This window comes from Solea senegalensis, linkage group LG11, assembly GCF_019176455.1.
Source record: "Solea senegalensis isolate Sse05_10M linkage group LG11, IFAPA_SoseM_1, whole genome shotgun sequence".
Classification (NCBI taxonomy): Eukaryota; Metazoa; Chordata; class Actinopteri; order Pleuronectiformes; family Soleidae; genus Solea; species Solea senegalensis.
The window spans coordinates 2,299,475-2,318,250 of NC_058031.1; the positions used below are offsets into that span (position 1 = coordinate 2,299,475).

At 37.0% G+C, this 18,776-nt stretch overlaps 1 protein-coding gene across 2 annotated transcripts in view; it reads left to right on the forward strand.

Annotated features, from left to right (window-relative positions):
- The first annotated feature begins 9,654 nt into the window (after nucleotides 1-9,654).
- LOC122776580 (paired box protein Pax-7-like) overlaps nucleotides 9,655-18,776 on the forward strand; it is a 46,582-nt gene continuing 37,460 nt past the window's right edge. Inside the window, exons 1-4 of one of the 2 annotated variants that reach the window (XM_044037160.1) lie at nucleotides 9,655-9,996; nucleotides 10,805-11,040; nucleotides 11,135-11,279; nucleotides 11,973-12,101. In XM_044037160.1, coding sequence (XP_043893095.1) covers nucleotides 9,912-9,996; nucleotides 10,805-11,040; nucleotides 11,135-11,279; nucleotides 11,973-12,101 — 595 coding nt within the window. In that variant the 5' untranslated portion in view covers nucleotides 9,655-9,911. The remainder of the gene's footprint in view (nucleotides 9,997-10,804; nucleotides 11,041-11,134; nucleotides 11,280-11,972; nucleotides 12,102-18,776) is intronic. The other variant, XM_044037161.1, reaches the window with a different exon arrangement.

Below are 18,776 nucleotides of genomic sequence, written 5' to 3' on the forward strand. Positions count from 1 at the left end.
AACATAATCGTCTGGGAACAGAGATGTGACCATTTAACACAGTATACGTAAAAGTACAAAACATAGTGTATTGTGTGTATTTAAAAAATGGAAGTATTTTTATACTTCTTATAACACTGTCTGTGGATTGCAGAAATAATGAAATAATAATCCTTCCAGTTTCAATAGGTTTCTTGCAACTTTTGTTGCTCGAACCCTAAAAAATAAATATTGACAGAGTTACTGAAATCACATATTAAACATATACAAACAAAAGTATTTAACAAAATAAAACAGGACCTTGATCATAGATCACTCTGCATTCTTTCATATTTAAGTTACTGTGCAGAGGTTTGGAGCAATAATTATCCACAACTCATTCTGCAAAAGAAAGGCAGGTGATTTATTTATTCATTTTTTTATACAGTTAAAGTTACTAAAACCTAAAGATATAATAGACTTAGAAATAATCCTATTTAAAGCAAAACAAAACAAAAAACAAAAAACAAACAAAACACAACACAAACACAAGCTACCACCATTTTAATATTTAGAAGTTATAATTTAAGGCAAAGATATAAAGATGAGGGTTTTTGACTTTGACAGTCTTTCCAATTTTCTTTCTTTTTTTCTTTCTTTATTTTTTTTTTGCCAATATAATTCAGAAATGAAAGAAACATGTAGAAACAAGAAAACATTCTTAATTATTAAAACATTAATGTAAGAGGAAAAAGAAGATAAACAGTTGCTGTTAATACTTTACTTTATGGAGAATGAGTGGCTTAAATAAGTTGTACTTCTTCCCACCATAAATTAAATCATTGTGTTTCCTTTCCGAGGTTGTCTTTTTATTACTTTTTGTTGTGGCTTATTTCATTTATATATTATATTATTTGCATGTTTGAAACAACAACTACGACTACTACTTTTTTATGCGCAGTAAATTCAATTCCTGTAAATATCCCTTTTTTTCATTTTAATTCACAAAGGTTTTCTACTTGTTTGTGTTTATAAATAAATAAATAAATAAATAAACACTCAGGACAAAGAGCAGAGCGTCTGTGACTCAAACGGATGTCAAATGTTCATATGACGTTCTAAGTGCTCATCTTATGATTGTGCTCATGATTGGATGCCGTGGCCTTTGGCCACTGACAACACACTCAAATCAAAGTTACAAGATATGTATATATATATATATACATATATATATATATATGTACATACATATGATAACTGTTCATTTAAAAAGAAGTCAAATCCACAAACTGATCTAATTTTACTCAGTATATCTTGTTTTGATAATATTGATTAGAATAATAATAATGCATTATAATAATTATAATAATAATTATAATAATAATATAAAATATTGAACTACACATTTTAGATAAAAGAGCATGTTCCATAATCGAGGGACAGCTCAGGCTGAAGGGAGACCACAGAGACGGTTCATGGACGGTGTGAAGGAGGACATGAGGACAGTTGGTGTGACAGAATGATGGAGGAAGATGATGCACGGTGAAGAAGAAGAAGAAAATGATTTCTCTGTATTTTCCATCTTCTCATGTTTCACATGATGGTTTGTTTCCGTGGTAACAGTTGGTTTGGACTTTCTGTTGTTTTCACTTTAGGTTTTAAGTTCTTTGCTCCTGCTTTTTCTTTGTTTTCCTTGTGTCTGTCTCAACTTCCTGTTTTATTTTTGTTGTTCTTCCTACTGTGTGAACTCGAATTTTACTTCCTGTGTTTGTCCTGTTGTCCCACCTGTGTTTAATTACCCAGTGTTTTCAGTCCACAGTGTCTTTGTCCTTCTGTTATGAGTCGTCCTGTTCAGTTTTGTTTACAGATAAGTTGACCATGTGCAGTTAGCAGAGTTAGCTTTGAAGCTAATTGTCATCTGTTGTCCATGAAAAGGACATGAGGACAGGTGCAGGGGAGGAGCTAGCTTCCTGTCAAAGGTAAGCTGAAACACTGTTTAACCAGACATGACAGTGAGAACTTCCTAACATCTGCTAATGATCTGTGGACACTCTCAGGAGAATCTACTCTGTTGTCTTCAGGGTGTCGTCAGGGATGGGATCATACCACTTTTCTGTGCCCCGATACCGATATCACAAACTTGAGTATCTACAGATACTGACATTAGTACTTTACAGTCATTTTACACCATTTATGAACGTATGAAGCTGTTAGCAACACATTTGTGCTGAGTCATTTCAAAAGACATCGTTCTCCAACTGTGTAACAAATGTTGTTCTCCCAAAAAAGAACAAACAGCCCAAACATGACGTGTCATTGATATTATTATTATGCTTTGACTGCACTTGCCTGGTTGTGTCTCTGCTGCTATGAGTTTATTATTGACCTCCTCTGGGATGAATTAAGTAGTATGAACTGATTGATTTACCTGTGTGGGTCACACGGTTGTGTAGCGGTCAGCATTCTTGCCTTTCTGGGTTTTGAGACCCAGACAGAGCTTACATGTTCTCCCCTTGTGTGTGTGTGGCTTTTCTACCGGGTTCTCCAGCTGCTCTCAGATCCAGATCCAGATATAATAAGCCTATAATATCGTGTCAGTCTGAACCACGTAATACTGTGGAAAAACACAACCTGGTGCACAAATCTGCACACACATTGGACACTCTAAATTGGGGGTCTCTAACTCAAACACCTGGGGGCCACTGAGCACAGAGTCTGGTCAGGAGGGAGCCGGTCATGTGAAAGCAACTGTTCAGTAAGGGTAGGGGCGATATGAAAAGCATATCACCATAATCTGATAATCTGCAATAATATTTTTGATGGTATTTCACAGTGTTGATATGGAAAAATATACAGTATAACTCAAAATACAAATGTATTTATGATGTAAAAGGAATGTTTGCCTTAAAATTCATAATAACTCCATATTAAGTGGTGGAAAGTTTGAGACCTCTGCTCAGGTGTGAGCAGTGGTGTGCACAGGTAGACACTAGGTGGTGCTATAGCACCTGCCCTTTGCCCTCTGGACCAAGTTCTGACAGTTCTATGTGGCCCATATTTGAGTTCTGACTTTATTCTTTATTCTATTTAAAGTCAGAATTCTGAGATTAAAGTTAGAATTCTGAGATTAAAGTCAGAATTCTGAGATTAAAGTTAGAATTCTGAGATTAAAGTCAGAATTCTGAGATTAAAGTCAGAGTCTCGGGCCTTTGAAAGTTGAACGACACAATTTTAACTACACAAAGAGGTTTGGCCCCCAAAATGTCTGCGCACGCCACTGGGTGTGAGTGTGGATGGTAGTTTTTTCCTCTATGTGGTGACCTGTCCAGGGTTTCCCCCGCCTTTCACCCTATGTCACCTGGGATCAGCACCAGCTCATGTGGACCATAAAGTGGTAGAAGATGAATGAATGAATGAATGCATGAATGAATGAATGCATGATTTACCAGTGGTTATGAAGGTTTCTGAAAAAACTTTATTGCATCTGCTCCTAAACCTGAAAAATCCAGAGCAATTTTTTGAAAAGGGAGAAGGATGCAGGTGAGGAGCTTGATCCAGAACTGTGGAGGTGCCGGTGTAGTCCTGATTTACACTTATCTCAGGATTTAGATCCAGTTTTTTTACCAGATTTATCTTCTACATAGTGTCAGGAGAAGAAAGGAAGAGAAACAACCTCACTGTGACACACATGGATGAAAGTGTCCTCTACCTTTTCTCATCTTTTGTCTCTGGTTTATTTACAGAGCTTTAAAAATCCTATAAAATCCATCTATAATTACTATTATTATTGTCATTAAAGCAAGAAAAGAGACACATTTAGCACTAACACCATAGACACCATAGTACCAGATGGATCTCGTGCAGACTGGAGATATTATTCAAGTGCTCTGCATCACCCTCATGACGCTCGCCACTTTTACTCCTGTGAAAAATTGCCCGATGAATAGCCACTTCAGAGAAGCCATTTAGCAAACGAAATGCATCTTGCATGGTGGATCCGGTTTGCTTGATGTACAAAATGGCAACATTGATCCTGGAGGTGGCTCGTAGCCCCATGAAGGTCCCATGCTCTGCCGGCCTGAGAGCGCGTCTTGTTCTCGCTGTAATCGCCTGTGAAAAAACAAGTTAGCGATGCTTTCGAAAACAGAGTCATAACACGCAAGCAAACTGCAGAAAATACCCAACCATAAGAAATTGGCTATGTTTCCACTGCTGGCTTTTTTCACTTGTTGAAGTCTTTTGTGTGTGGCGTGTCACTGGATGCTCAGGATGTTCTGTTTTCTCTGCATTCATTCACTCATAGACAATGAAGTGAAATGCATCCACGACCTCCGCCCTCCGTCAGTCCATGAGAGGGTCAGGTAGTGCTGGTGTTTCTATGTGAGGCTGAAGTTTGACCCCTAAACCGCACTACCATTCAAATCAGTCTAAGACTTTTCCACTTATTAGGTCTTGATTGGTTCACTGCAAACTGGCAGTTTATACACCATGTTATAATCTTGATTGCTAAGGTTTGGCTATGGTGGCCAAAACAGTCAATGGACCCCCACAAAAATGGAATTGTATGTAAATAATGACCTCCATTTGAAATTGGATTAGTGTTTGAGCTAACATTTGTGTTTCACTTGTTTAGTGAGACCTCCATGCTTTTTGACGGAGAAGCAGATTAAGTGGCGGCGGCGGCGGCAGCGGCAGCTGTCTGATTGAGTAACACTCTGTGAAACACAGGAGATGAGGAGAGGCCTCACGTTTTACACGTGTGGACAAAAGAAAGAGACCACATAGACATTCTTTTCTGTTTAATCATTAATAATCCAATAAGTGCTTCATTTGAGAGGAAAAAGAGAAACGGAAGTGTTTGAAACAACAGAGGTCACAATTCCTCCTGAGCCAGAGTGAACATGTGTTTCTCTCTGGGTTGGTTGTTTTCGGTGTTTTCGAAGGAGGTGAAAGTCATGTTGTTTGGGACTGAACTGGGGTATTGTGGGCCATCAGACCCATTGCTTTTTCATGGCTCAGTCACCGAGATCGATTAAGTGAAACCAATTGACACACTGCGTGCTAAATGGGGGCTGCTACTTGCAAAGCGGATCACACTGACCCTTTTCTTTTTGTGACATTTGTGGAGGGGAGCCTGATCTAACTGATTTATACACAAACACGCAGCCTGCCCATCACATGATGCCCAGGCTGCGGGACAGCACGTCTCTGAGGACAGACGAGACAACACTGCTGTCAAGCTCGGGCTCGTCCCTGATGAATGGTTCAGCGCAATAACCTCACTGTTCTGAAGTGAAATATGCAGAAATGTGTGAAATGCAGTACGAGAGGTGATAGGATCACAACTCTGGGCCCAATGAAACAACATAATACTGTACTCTCACACTGGCAGGAGAGTTTCTAATGACAAGATAAAGAGTTCAGCCTATTTTTAAGGTATCATACACTTAAGCAGGTGTAGATTTAACTAGGTGAGTCTTTGTTAAGTGGTTACATTTTTTCTGTCAGTTCCCTAAACCAGTGTTTCCCAATCCTGGTCCTTGTGACTCCTGCCCTGCAACACAGTCTTTTGAATCAGCGCCATGATTTTAAAGCTGCTTTTGGTGATTTTTGTTTGTTGTTGTTGATGGTATTATTATTATTATTATTATTATTATTATTATTGTTCTGCCTCTGTTTGGTCTTCATGAGCAGAAACTATGTAAAAAGCTCTTTCTAGCAAAATTCTCAGACCTGGCTGAGTTTACTCCATGATCTCCTCTTTTCCAGTCGGAGTCCCTATTTGCAGCTGTCTCGCTTTAGCAGCACAGTTTCGCTGTAGCCTCCACCCGTCTTCATGTGCAATGAATGACTTCCCCTCAGAAAACTCAGAACTTTTGCTTATATTTAAAAGTTCTGAGGTTCGAAAGTGACCTTTTTGATGTCAAGGATCCTTCCTGAATATAGCGCCGATCCGTCTGGGGCAGGTCCTACACGGACCATGTGACTCTTTCAGATAAGATGAAATTGTTCATAATTTGTCCCACAATGAGGACATTTAGGAACAGAAGAAACCCATCAAACGAGCCACACTAAAGTCAAAAGAAAAGTAGGAAATGTAACTAAAAAGTCAGTTATTGGAAAATAAAGCTAGAAAGCATTGAGAGCGGCTGCAGCGGGCTGCTTCTCCGGCGTCGCCCACTTTCCTGCTTTCTGTCAGACGGATCAATTAAGTATCAACAACTGATGAATTGTTGCAACCATTAAAGATCACTTTAGGAATGCCCCAATATCCAAATAATGACACAGACAAACAGTGGTCTACGGCACTGAAGAGAATTTGTCTTACACTCATCAAATTAAATCGCACTTTCCAGTCACTTAAAGTTAAACGAGGAATGTCACTTCAGCTTGATCCTGAAAACCATGTTGTTGTTTTGGATCAGTCTTTGCTTATTAACTCGTCCACTTCCTGCTTTTCTCCGTCGATGTGTTGCACATGAAATAATCCAACTACAGAAAGCTAATGTACAACAAGGCAGCTCTGTTTCCAGCAGTGTCAATACACTTTCTTATCTTACTATATTGTAGTTTACTGTTGTTTACATATACATGTATATGTGTATATATACCATATGTGTACCAATTTATTAGACCACCTGTCATAAAAACAAGAAAACATAAATATTTTAGAAATCTTTCAAATACTATAAATACTATAAAATAATGTTATTGTGATTTATTTGGCAAAATAACAAACTTAATTCACCTTTCTTTATCGTCTTCTTCTCTGAGAAGCTATTATTTGACATGTTAATCATAAAATTATCATGTGCTAGTCACAGACTATCCTGTTTTCTGAGGTTTGTTGGAAATAAGAATCCTATTTTCACTTTTGGGGACTTTTCAGTCTTCAGTTGTGATTTAGAGTTTGTCACCCTCTAGTGTCAATCTCAGCATTCAGACTGTAAACTTTTATTTATAAATGCAAGGGACGGTTGTCCAAACCTTACTCGGGTCACCAGTGTGTGCAGAGGCAACTTTGACCTTGTTTGAATAAGAACAATACAAAATATATCGGTTATAAAACAGGCACACATTGAGCGGGTACTGGAAAACGGATCTAGTTCTGCTTCAGTTTGGACAGATAAGGAAGAATTCTAAAGGGTTGTTTTCAATTTGAGTGTGAAACTATTCAGCATCTGAACTCTTTAAGTGTCTCCTCTTTGATTTTTTTTAAGGATTTTCATTATAAATAAAAAAGTGAACCTCGTCTGAACCACAGCTGAAGTGATTTCAGCTGAAAAACCTCACATTCTCGTCACATTGTCATCATTACTGACCTCACCAGCTCACTGTAACATATGCAGTGCACAGAAAACTATAAACATGAAGGAAATGTTCTATTTCTCACTGAGGTTTTCAGTTTCTTATTTTTGTCTTCTTTTCAGGTTAAAGCTTGAGTCTGTAACATGTCTTTAAAGATTGAATTATCTGTTGAACTGTTCTCGATGACTGGATATCCAAATAATGTTGCTTTAAAAAAAGAAAAATCCTCTGTAATGTTCTGGGAAATTCAAAAAGAATCAGGCAACACTGAAACCGATACGTACAGTATGTCAAATATCACTATTGCGAGAGCTTGTTTTTAGACACCTTTTATTCATTTTTGGCTTTAGAATCTAAAGGATTCCATCAAATAAGATTAAAGCCAATAACTAATTGTAGAAACCAATAGTTTAGTTAACAAGGTAATGTGACAAAAAGTAAATCAAAAGCAATTTGTTAACATTTAACAATGTTAAAGGTAAATATATAGACGGTGAAATCTTAAAGCCTCAGGTCAGCTGAAGAGTGTGGTGATCAAATGAAATGCTTCTTATAACTGAGATATTGTTATTTCCTTCAGTCAGTTCCCTCCACATGAGGGTCATATAGGGTGTGACACCCTGGACAGGTTCACCAGTCAGTGGAGAACTGGAGAACACACACACATGCACACAGGATTTGAACCAGCATTCAAACCGGTGACCTTCTTGCTGTGAGGCAACAGTGCAAGCTACGACACACCGTGTGGCCTGCTATTGTGATGCATGTTCAAGAAATACAGTACATTAAATATCATATATAATAGTATATTAAAAATATTTCATATTATTCAGTTGATTGCTCAGTGTAGGTATATATATATATATAATATGTATTTTTTTTATATATGTATGTATATATATATATATTTATTATAAATAAATATTTACACATATGTAAATACATGTAAATTTAATCCTGTACAATAATATATGTATTAGTAATTCTACTGTGCCTAAGCAATTTTGAATGGAGTGAAATCTGTAGACAAAGGAAATGGTGAATCTAACGAGACACATCAGTCTCACTGTGAGAGAGTTTTTCAGTGAAAAGGTCACAAAGAGGAAAACAGACACTGAGTGTGGACGACGATAAACGATAAACCTCAGCAGTTTAACTCTCGTTACGCAGCCTGTTATCATAAATGTGTCCTGGAACAACGGGAGAGAGTTATTTAATGAATCAATTTAATAGGAGGGGTTCCTCCTGCACCTTTTTATCTTTTAACAACAAAAAAAACAAAACCATATGCATATAAATATTTGCATTTCTTGTTTTATGTGCAATTTAGTAATGTAATTATGTAAAAAAGATATGAAATCATCGTCATCATCATCATCATAGGGCTGAACGTTTAAACCTTTTCAAATCAAAACATCACTTCATTTGTTTTATTATTAAATCATGTTATTATTTTATATATTTGTTAATTCCCCCCCTAAAAAAAAATCAACATTTTATAATGTTGTATGTGCAGTGTCCTCACTACAAATGCTGCATGTGCAAACATCTGTCTGTCTGTACTTGTGTACACACAAGACAGGACACAAGTTGTCCTCATGCAGATCAAAGCCTGCATGGTTTCAATGACCAGGTTTAGGGTTCAGGTTTAAACTGTGGTTAGATTAAGCTTAAGGGTGATGGTTAAGGTTAGGGATAACATTTCACAAGGATGATCAAATGCATAGAAGACCATGTAGATGACTTAATCTCTCTCTCTCATTGTGTGTGTGTGAGTGAGTGAGTGAGTGAGTGAGTGTGCTTGTATGTATATCTTTGTGAGGACAAAAAACCATAAATGGGGACATTTGGGTAGATTGAGGACAATTTTGGTGATCCTCACAACTTTCAGGGCCTTTTCTGGATTAAGATCTGGTTTAAGTTTATTGACAGAATTAGGTTCATGTTAAGGTTAGGTTTAGTGTTAGAGGATTTGAAGTGTGGGATGTCTGTCCCCAACTGTACGTGTGTTTGCTTGTATGTATATCTTTGTGAGGACACAACAAATATATAGACATTTTTGATGGTTCTCGCCACTTTAAGGGCAATTTCTAAGACCTGGTTTATGTTTATTGCCAGAATTAGGTTTAATGGTTAAATAAGGTTGTAGTGTGGGACGAGGGACTATGTCTGTGCGTGTCCCCACTAAGACAGTTGTACAATAATGTGTGTGTGTGTGTGTGTGTGTGTCCTCGGTCCTCCACTCTAATTGGCTGCTCAAACTTGTTGGAGCTTTTCCCTCTCGAATAAGAAGACGCCTCCGTGAACCTATCACGGCTCAGGACTCGGCCCCCCTCTCTGGTCCACACTTGTCCCGCACACAGTCTCGGTGTCCTCAGTGTAGTCCAGCCTTCACTGCGGTTACATAAGCCAATAAGTCCGCGGTGTGGGACTCGATCACTTTCCCACTCAGCGTGGCTCCTCCTGACACTCACGCACTCATCACACTCTCACTCTGTGGATCTGTCACACACATTCTTTTGCTTGTGACCAAGAGAACTGCACTTGATCTGGACAACAAGAAACTTTACCACCATCTTTTTTGTTTCTTTTCTTTTTTCTTTTTAAATATATTTTTTTCTTTTTTAAACATTTTTAATGGTACAATGTCGTCTCTGCCAGGAACGGTACCGCGGATGATGCGCCCGGCTCCCGGACAGAACTATCCACGCACCGGATTCCCTTTGGAAGGTGAGATCAGTCCATCTTTTCTTTTCTTTTCTTTTCTTTTCTTTTCTTTTCTTTTCTTTTCTTTTCCGCACCTGTATTGACAACACTCCTCCACAAACCAGAACATGCTGGTTTTTGTTGCTTTAAATTCAACACAACTTTATTGTCACTGTACATGTACACAACCAAATTCAGTGCACTGTTTAAACCGGAGCTCAATTTATATTAAACAACAACGACAACAAAAATAAAATAATTGTTTAGTGGAACAGTGAATTAGCCAAACAAGTCTACTTTGATGTGTGCGTAATTTGGCACAGATGTGGCGCACAGCAAAGGTATGTTATATTTTGTTATTGTGACAAAATGATTTTTGTTAAAGACAAATAAAAGAAAAGATACATAACATCTTGCACAGTAAAGTCACATTTGAAAACCCACATAGTGCCAGCGTGTGCCTTTAAATATAAATAAATCGTTAACTTGTTTCTAAAATCACACACACACATACTTATATTAAATTCATTTGCACACATTTTAAACAAGTCTAAATCCCTTTTTTTTTTTTTTTAAATAATGTTTTTATGCTGATTGCTTTTTCAAGTGTCTTGCGTCTTGAAATTCAAATCTCACTGATGTGACCTGAGTATTTGGAGCGCGTGAGGTGAATAATGAAGGCGTGAAGAGCTCTTCACCTGCTCTTCAGGGTCAATGACACACTCGAGACACGTGAATTATTTTTTATTTCAGCTCCAGCCAAAGTCAAACACACATGCATTATTGTCAGAGTGGGACAGTGCGCGTGACCTTGTGTCCTGCTCCTCCACAGTGTCCACGCCTCTGGGCCAAGGACGCGTCAACCAGCTCGGAGGAGTCTTCATCAACGGCCGCCCGCTGCCCAACCACATCCGACATAAGATCGTGGAAATGGCGCACCACGGGATCCGGCCCTGCGTCATCTCCCGCCAGCTGCGGGTCTCCCACGGCTGCGTGTCCAAGATCCTGTGCCGGTACCAGGAGACCGGCTCCATCCGACCCGGAGCCATAGGAGGCAGCAAACCCAGGGTGAGCAAGAGAGTGAAACTAATACATGATAATAATAATGTAAATAGTCATAATAATAACAGTTCTCTCTCTCACGCACACACACACCTTGCAGCAGGTGGCCACGCCGGACGTGGAGAAGCGGATAGAGGAGTATAAGCGGGAGAATCCCGGCATGTTCAGCTGGGAGATCCGGGACAAGCTGCTGAAGGACGGTGTGTGCGACAGAAGCACAGTCCCTTCAGGTGAGGCCTCTCCTGGTAAGATGCATTTAATTCTTGTTTCATTTTTTACATTCGTCCATAAATGGCGTTGAGAATTTAGAGCATGGTTTTCGTTAGAAAATTATTTTCATTAGTAGTAAAATAGTTTTTTTAATCATCCGAATCATCATCTTTACTGTTATTATAGAAATGATATGTTTAGCAATCAATGTTGCACATTTTGAAAGACTGCACCTTTGACTGATTCATCTAAAATAAATTGCTAAAAAAAGACCATTAATGCTGTGTTTTTAATGATTTCATTAGTAAAAATGTGAACACTGTTGTTGTGTTCAAACCATGTTAAAAATCATTTTTATTAATATACACAATGTTATGATATGCTATTAAACCACCACCACGACCATCTTCGATCATTATAATAGATCATATGTTAGTGTTATTCATTTAATTGAAAAATCATTATCATCCACATTATTATTATTTGTATGATACTTTATATTTATAACAATTGTTATTGAAGTGAAATTACAATGTTAGGATTATTCTGATTATTATTATGATACCGAATGTTTTTTTTTATCATCATCATGGACATTTTTATTACAATTGAAATTATAATGTTATCATCAATTATTGTGGTTCTCATTATTATAATACTAATTATCATGGAGATGTCGTTATTGTGACCGAAGTAATGACGTCACTATGATCGTTTGTGTTTGCCAGTGAGTTCGATCAGTCGTGTTCTTCGAGCTCGGTTCGGGAAAAAGGACGATGATGATGAGTGTGACAAAAAGGATGAAGACGGAGAGAAGAAAACCAAACACAGCATCGACGGAATCCTGGGCGACAAAGGTAAGAACGACGAACACACAAACTCTGTCTCTTTCTCTCTCACGGCGGACAAACTGGTCTTAAACGGGCGTTTTGTCGCCCCCCGGGTCTCGCAGCTTTGCGCAGTTTTCCCCGCAGACTCAGCGGCTGCTTAAATATTTATGATGCGGGCGCTGGAGCGGATCAGGCTCCTGTGGCGCTGCGTAAACGCTGCGTAAACGCCCCGGAAAGTGATGTGCTAGTCAATATCAATTAGAGAGGCCAAGTGACAGTGACACCGGCGGAGGCTGTGCATCATCATCACCATCATCATCATCAGCATCAGTCTGTGCATGACAGAAACAAAAGAAATATTAAGGCCTGAAACAAGGCCACAACTATACAAAAGACATTTTATATGCTGATTAAAAATATTTTTAAATGTGAAAACCTGCAAAATATATATACATCATTTAATAACCTGTATTAGGCTCAATTAATTCTATATATGTTGATTAACTAGTCCATTTCTAATAATAATACTAATAACAAAAGAGAATTCAAAGTGCTTTCTTGATACGATTTGAATTATTGCAATGGGGAATATGATTTTAGCAGCCTGTATAGGCAAATGTCAAAATCTTGACCCAAATCATAATATAAATTTAAATAAATACAATTTAAAGTCATAACAAGAGCAAATTTCTCACTATTTTTTTTATTTTGTAGTTTCTGTAACATGTCATATTACTTTGAAATAGATAAAACAAGTCATTTCCGACACAAACGAATCACCACTTCGATTAATGCATTCATCGTGTGTTTGTGAACACATATTATACACATATATCTGAAAAGAATACTGAATTTTTTTTGCAATCCTCAAAAATATCCCGCTATATCAGCGAAACACATTAATACAGTTTTTTATATCCAACATTTAATATTTATTCATTCATTCACACAAGGTGCCTCATACAGTATGTAAAAAATAAAAACAAAACCCACTTTGTTTTATTCATTTTTATTGAAATAAATGCATGATTATGAGAGGGGTGCCCTTTTATTTTTGCCCCTAAACTGCCTGTGTGCACCACTGTCTACTGTTCTTTTACATTATTTCTGTCAAAGCAAAAACAAAGTGTTTTTTTCTTGTAGGCCGATAGTTTTCTGACCACTTCTTCCACTGGAGACACATTTTTAATCAAAAGTTAATTTTTTTTTGATCCAGTGTCCTCCCGCTCACCTCCTGCAGAAGATCAGCCTATAGCTGGTGTCTCTCTCTGTGTCACATTCAGGCCCAGGCGTTTAATAATTTGAAGACTTAGCCTATTACAGCTGGTAATGAAACCGCTGTCTGTTGAATGGGCGTCTGTGTCGGAGTGGAGTGTAATAGCCGGGAGGCATTGGTAAGAAATATATTTATCCCCTATCAGCCCTCACTCTCACACTTCCAGGCACACGCACCCTGTTCAAGAGCTTTAAAGCAGATTAAATTGAGCCTTTTATTTCTTTTCACTTTCATCTCTCCGCCGCTGACTTTGTGGCGCGTGGAAAAGCCTGCAGCGGAAAAAAATCAGGAGATTCTGAAGGTTTTTTCTCCTCTTGTGTTCTCTTTAGATTGTATTTTTAAAATATTCATTTCATTTGTTTTTGTGGGATTGCTTTTGGTGGCATGTTGGCAGGAGCTCTGAGTGTGTGTGTGTATGTGTTTCAGCAGCTGACTGTCATCACATGAGATACATATATTTATTTATTATTTTTTTTTCTACATCATAGAGCAGCACTAACAAACAGCAGGGGTGTATGTGTGTGTGTGTGTGTGTGTGTGTGTGTGTGTGGGGGGGGGCACATACATAGGCTACATGCAAATCAGGCGACTGTTAAAATCTGTCAAAAATGCTTATACACATACAATTAAATGTAAAAATAAAAATGAGCTCCAGCCCCTTTGGCTCTTTTATTCTGAGATTACATTTCTGCTCTTCAGTCCTCACTTTCTTATATACATATGTATATATATATATATATGTATATGTGTATATGTAAAGTAAGAAATGAATACATGTACATACTACATATACTGAGTACGGGCCTTTACTTGACACCATTATCGTTCATCTCTTTTTAGTGTTTTTACAGATTGTACATGTTAATATTAAGATAAAAAAAATTAAGGTTTATTTGCGATATACCTTTGTTAAGTTAAGGCTACGTTAAATATCCACTTATAATATTGACTTTAAAACATGTCGCAGCATCACTAACATCAAAATATGAACACTGTGATGCAACGATGGGAACTTGAAGGTTTAAATCACAATTCCAACATGCGTTCATGATTATTTTAATTATTGATTAATCTCTTGATCACTTTCCTCAATGACCTGATTAGTTATTTTATCCATAAAATAAAATAAAAACATAATAAAATACTGATCAATGTTTCCCAAACTTAAAAACCGTCAATTTCCTATTTCATTTTTCCCTTTATTTTCCATAAAGCCCTCAACTTACTGTCACAGACGAGCAAATAAACCAAAACACACAAACATTCACAATTAAGAAATATTGTTATTTTATTATAAAAAACTTAAAAAGAATACTTTATGATCCCTTGCTTTGATTACAACTTCTCCACATATATTACATATATATACATACATATATATACATATATATATATATATATAACTAAGGTACAATATACCAAGAAAGCATATATTAAACAGAAGAAATAAAGATTATATTACCATAAAAATTGTTTTCTGTGTCAGATATACCTGAATACCAATAAGTATAAAAACAGTATTAGAAAAAGTAATTTATCCTATAAGTGAAATGTGTATAACCTCACATATATAAGTCTATACATATATATATATATATATATATATATATATATATATATATATATATATATATATATATTGTTCACTTTAGTTTAGACATGCAGCACAATCACAAACAAACAATCTATAATAGTTGACAATTAATTAAGTAAACAAAAGAAACTAGAGCGTTTTAAATTGCAGCCTTTGCAAATTTGATAATTGTGTTTTTTTCTATTTGGATTCAGTGAGACGTGTTTAATTCAACAATTACTGTATCCAGTTGTGTCTTTATTTACAATTAAAAGCAGCATCTACTCAGTGTAGATACATGCATATATATCTGTATCTGTACTGGAAGAACCACAGTGTAGCGTATAAGCCTGGTTGAAAGAAAAGAGGCTCGACAGCGACGACAGAGAGACCACTTCAAACAAATCCACGACAAGTGACAAGAAGCAGCTTTTTTTTATGCAGAGCAAACACAGGCTGTGGGAAGTTGTGCTGCAGCTATTAATAACACTGCTCCCCCGGGCGTCCACTCTTACTCTACTCGGCGTGCACTTTTCTCCCAGCTATTTCAACTGGGTTGAAATTGAGGGAGACCCAAATGTTGGCTGGAGATAACACAGTCATCACAGTCTTGGTCCTGGGCTGAGCATCTGTGCATTAAACTGGGATTAACCTCCGCTTTTTTCCTCCCTGCTGCTGCTGCTGCTGCTGCTGCTGCTGCTGCTGCCTCACACCCCCCAAAAAAATATCCACCATTTTAAAGAACATGTTATTTAAAAAAACGCCGTGCGACACAGACATTAATAATGATGTCATCATCATCATCATCATTTTCATGGTAATCGTGTTGACATGCTCGTCTCCCAGCGATAATGGAACAGTTTCCACTGTGGAATCTGCAGATGTTACGCTCTTTTTTTTTTAATCACTTACCAAATATAGACACAGATTCAACTGGATTTGCTTTACGTCAGAAAAACTCACATAATTTCACATATAACAGCCACAAGATCAGTCTTACACATGTTTTACTGAAGAAAACACAAATCCAGCACCTTTTATCACAAATAAATAATGCACTTTACATTCAGTTAGTGTTAAACTGTGGCATAGTTTAATTTATGAGACAGAACATACAGAAATGGACTAAAACGAGAAGATTGCATCAACACAATTATAAGGAAACTGAATATTATATATTTCTTTTCAATTATTGTTACATTTTATGGCACAATATCAGCATGCTATAGGCCAATGCACAAAAAAAGAAAAGGCTCTATGTATGTTATAATAACATTTACAAATCGATTACGAAACACAATAAAAAAACCCTGGAATGGGTGTTTTTTCACAAAATATATCGTGTTATGCCACAATATTTAATGTTGTGTTTCAATGTGAAGTCCTTCAAAGTGCGACTTCTCCTGTGATTATATGTTATCTCACTGAACCAAAGCTCATTCACACAATATTGACACAAACCAGGTCTGAGACCACAAATAATAACAGGGACAGAAACTTTACTATAGTAAATATTGAGTGTATATATATATATATATATATATATATATATATATTTCTTGAGTATAAATATCATATACAGCCCATCCATAATGATAAAACACAGGAACTTGGATCACCTTTGGTCATTAATGGTTATATAGTTGTTAATGATTAAGTTCTTACCACTAATAATTCTTCAAGATGACAAAATTTACTCTGATTGGGGAAAAAAAGGAACCAGTTTTGACCAGTGGTCACATGTTTAGTCGACATTCACTCCAGGATCAAATGGTCCTGTATCACAATCAGATTCAGATCAGATTGACATTAGTATGAATGCAAGACCTGGATTATATTTGTTAATTTCTTCTTCATCTGCTTCATTTTTGGCAGTGATGCAAATTTTCGCCATCATTTCTGGCTGAAAACTAAGCAGCAAACTAATTTTTCGACTGTTACCTGTTAGCTGTGAGTGTTTTTCACAAACCTTACTCTTAAAAACGTGGAACAGAGCTCGGTATTTTTTAACTTTTTCCCTCAGTCAACTGAACTGTCGCAAAGATGACAAATGAGTAACCGCTATAACATTAGCAGTGAGCTCCTTGGTGTTGTTGTTGTTTTCCTCGTCTCGTTTCAGGCTCGTTCCTGACGTTACATTTTGAAATTGTGATCAACAAGTTCTTAAGTTGCTTCATGTGAGTTCATAAATCCTGGCAGAACCTGCTCATTTCAGTGTGAATGAGGATTTTTGTGTGTTCATGTCACCTGATGGCCACCGTAGATTCTCATTTTCATTTGCATGTGAGTGGAAGCATAAAAACAAAAGGTTGCAGTCTGGAACTCCACCCATGGATTCCACTAAATCCTGCATGACATGTTGACCTGAGAGCAGGATCCGCGCGCTGCTGCGTGTTCTTCACGTTTGCTTCATGTGTGACACGCGTTGAGAAAAAAAGTAGGTGAAGGAAAAAAGAGGAGGAAGCAGCAGCAAAGAGGCAAAGTGAGCAGCTAAGAAGCTTTTGATCCTCTGCTGCTTTTTTAAAATTTTACTTATCACAAACATTTGTGGTGACACCTTCACAATAAGAGTTCATCATATTAGCTGGTGCAGTGCTGGCTGCTCTCAGACTCGCCTGTCTGTTCATTAAAGCCCATTTTACCACGTGAGCAGAGGCAGGACCTGTCTGTGCCCGTCTGCCCCCCCACACTTTACTCACACTTACAGTATATACAAGAGTCAGGCTTCAGGTTAAAGTAAGTTTTCAACGAAATGAATGAATCCATTCCATAAAACACACGTGATACAGACACATGTGATTTTTAATTTTTATAATTTAATGGTTTTATTTGCCACATGTGCTTCTCACATATTATAAATACATCTAATACATAATATTTATCATGATGACATGTAATATCAACATTACACAGTAAATGTCACAATAAATGACCCAGTCACCATTTCACTGGCTTTAACTGTCATCATTTACAACATAATACTGTGATTTTATATTTGACTGAAGTTGTCGTAAAAAATACAGTATTCATGATGAAAAATACTATGAAATCACAGTAAAATAGTAATCACAGTAATCACAACAATGAAATACAGTATTTATACAAGCAATATGGCTATACTACAGTAAAACACGTCATAAAAAGTACAGTATTCATGAAGAGAAATGCTATGAAATCACAGTAAATTACAGTAATTATAATGGAAAATACAGAAAAATCACTGTAAAATACTATATGGCATTAAAATGAAATACAGTATAAAGGAAAATACTAATACATTACAGTAAAAACAGGCATAATTATCAGTGTTGTTGGTGTTTACTTTGTCTATTGTGAGTTATTGTACAAAATAAATGGTGAACCAAATTGGCGGCCTCTGTAGAGCTGACACTGCTCCTGATATAAATATAAGAGGTTCTTTCTGGGGTAATAATAACAAATCATCATCAAAATGAAGTTTATACAGTAAACATATTTTTTTATCTACAATTTCTGCCAAAAATGATCTAAAATGTTGCCTAAATTGGACACACTGGACCTTTAGTGACGTAATATTACGTATGATTACGTAATATTACGTATATGACGTATATTATAATTCTTCACTGCGTCCCCATGTGAGGTCTTAATTTATAGATTTAGTTATTTGTCATAATTACAGCAGAGAATGTGTGTCTTTGTGTTTATGTGTGTCAGTCCTGAGCCACTTGTTGACGTGTGGACGCCTCACCGACACCTTTGAGAAAACAAACACACATAAAGGCCGAGCTGCTGAACTGGGAGGAGGTCTTTGAGTGTCGGAGAATAGCATCCCCACTTCTTTTTCCACAGAGCGTTCAGTAGCCATCCCTTA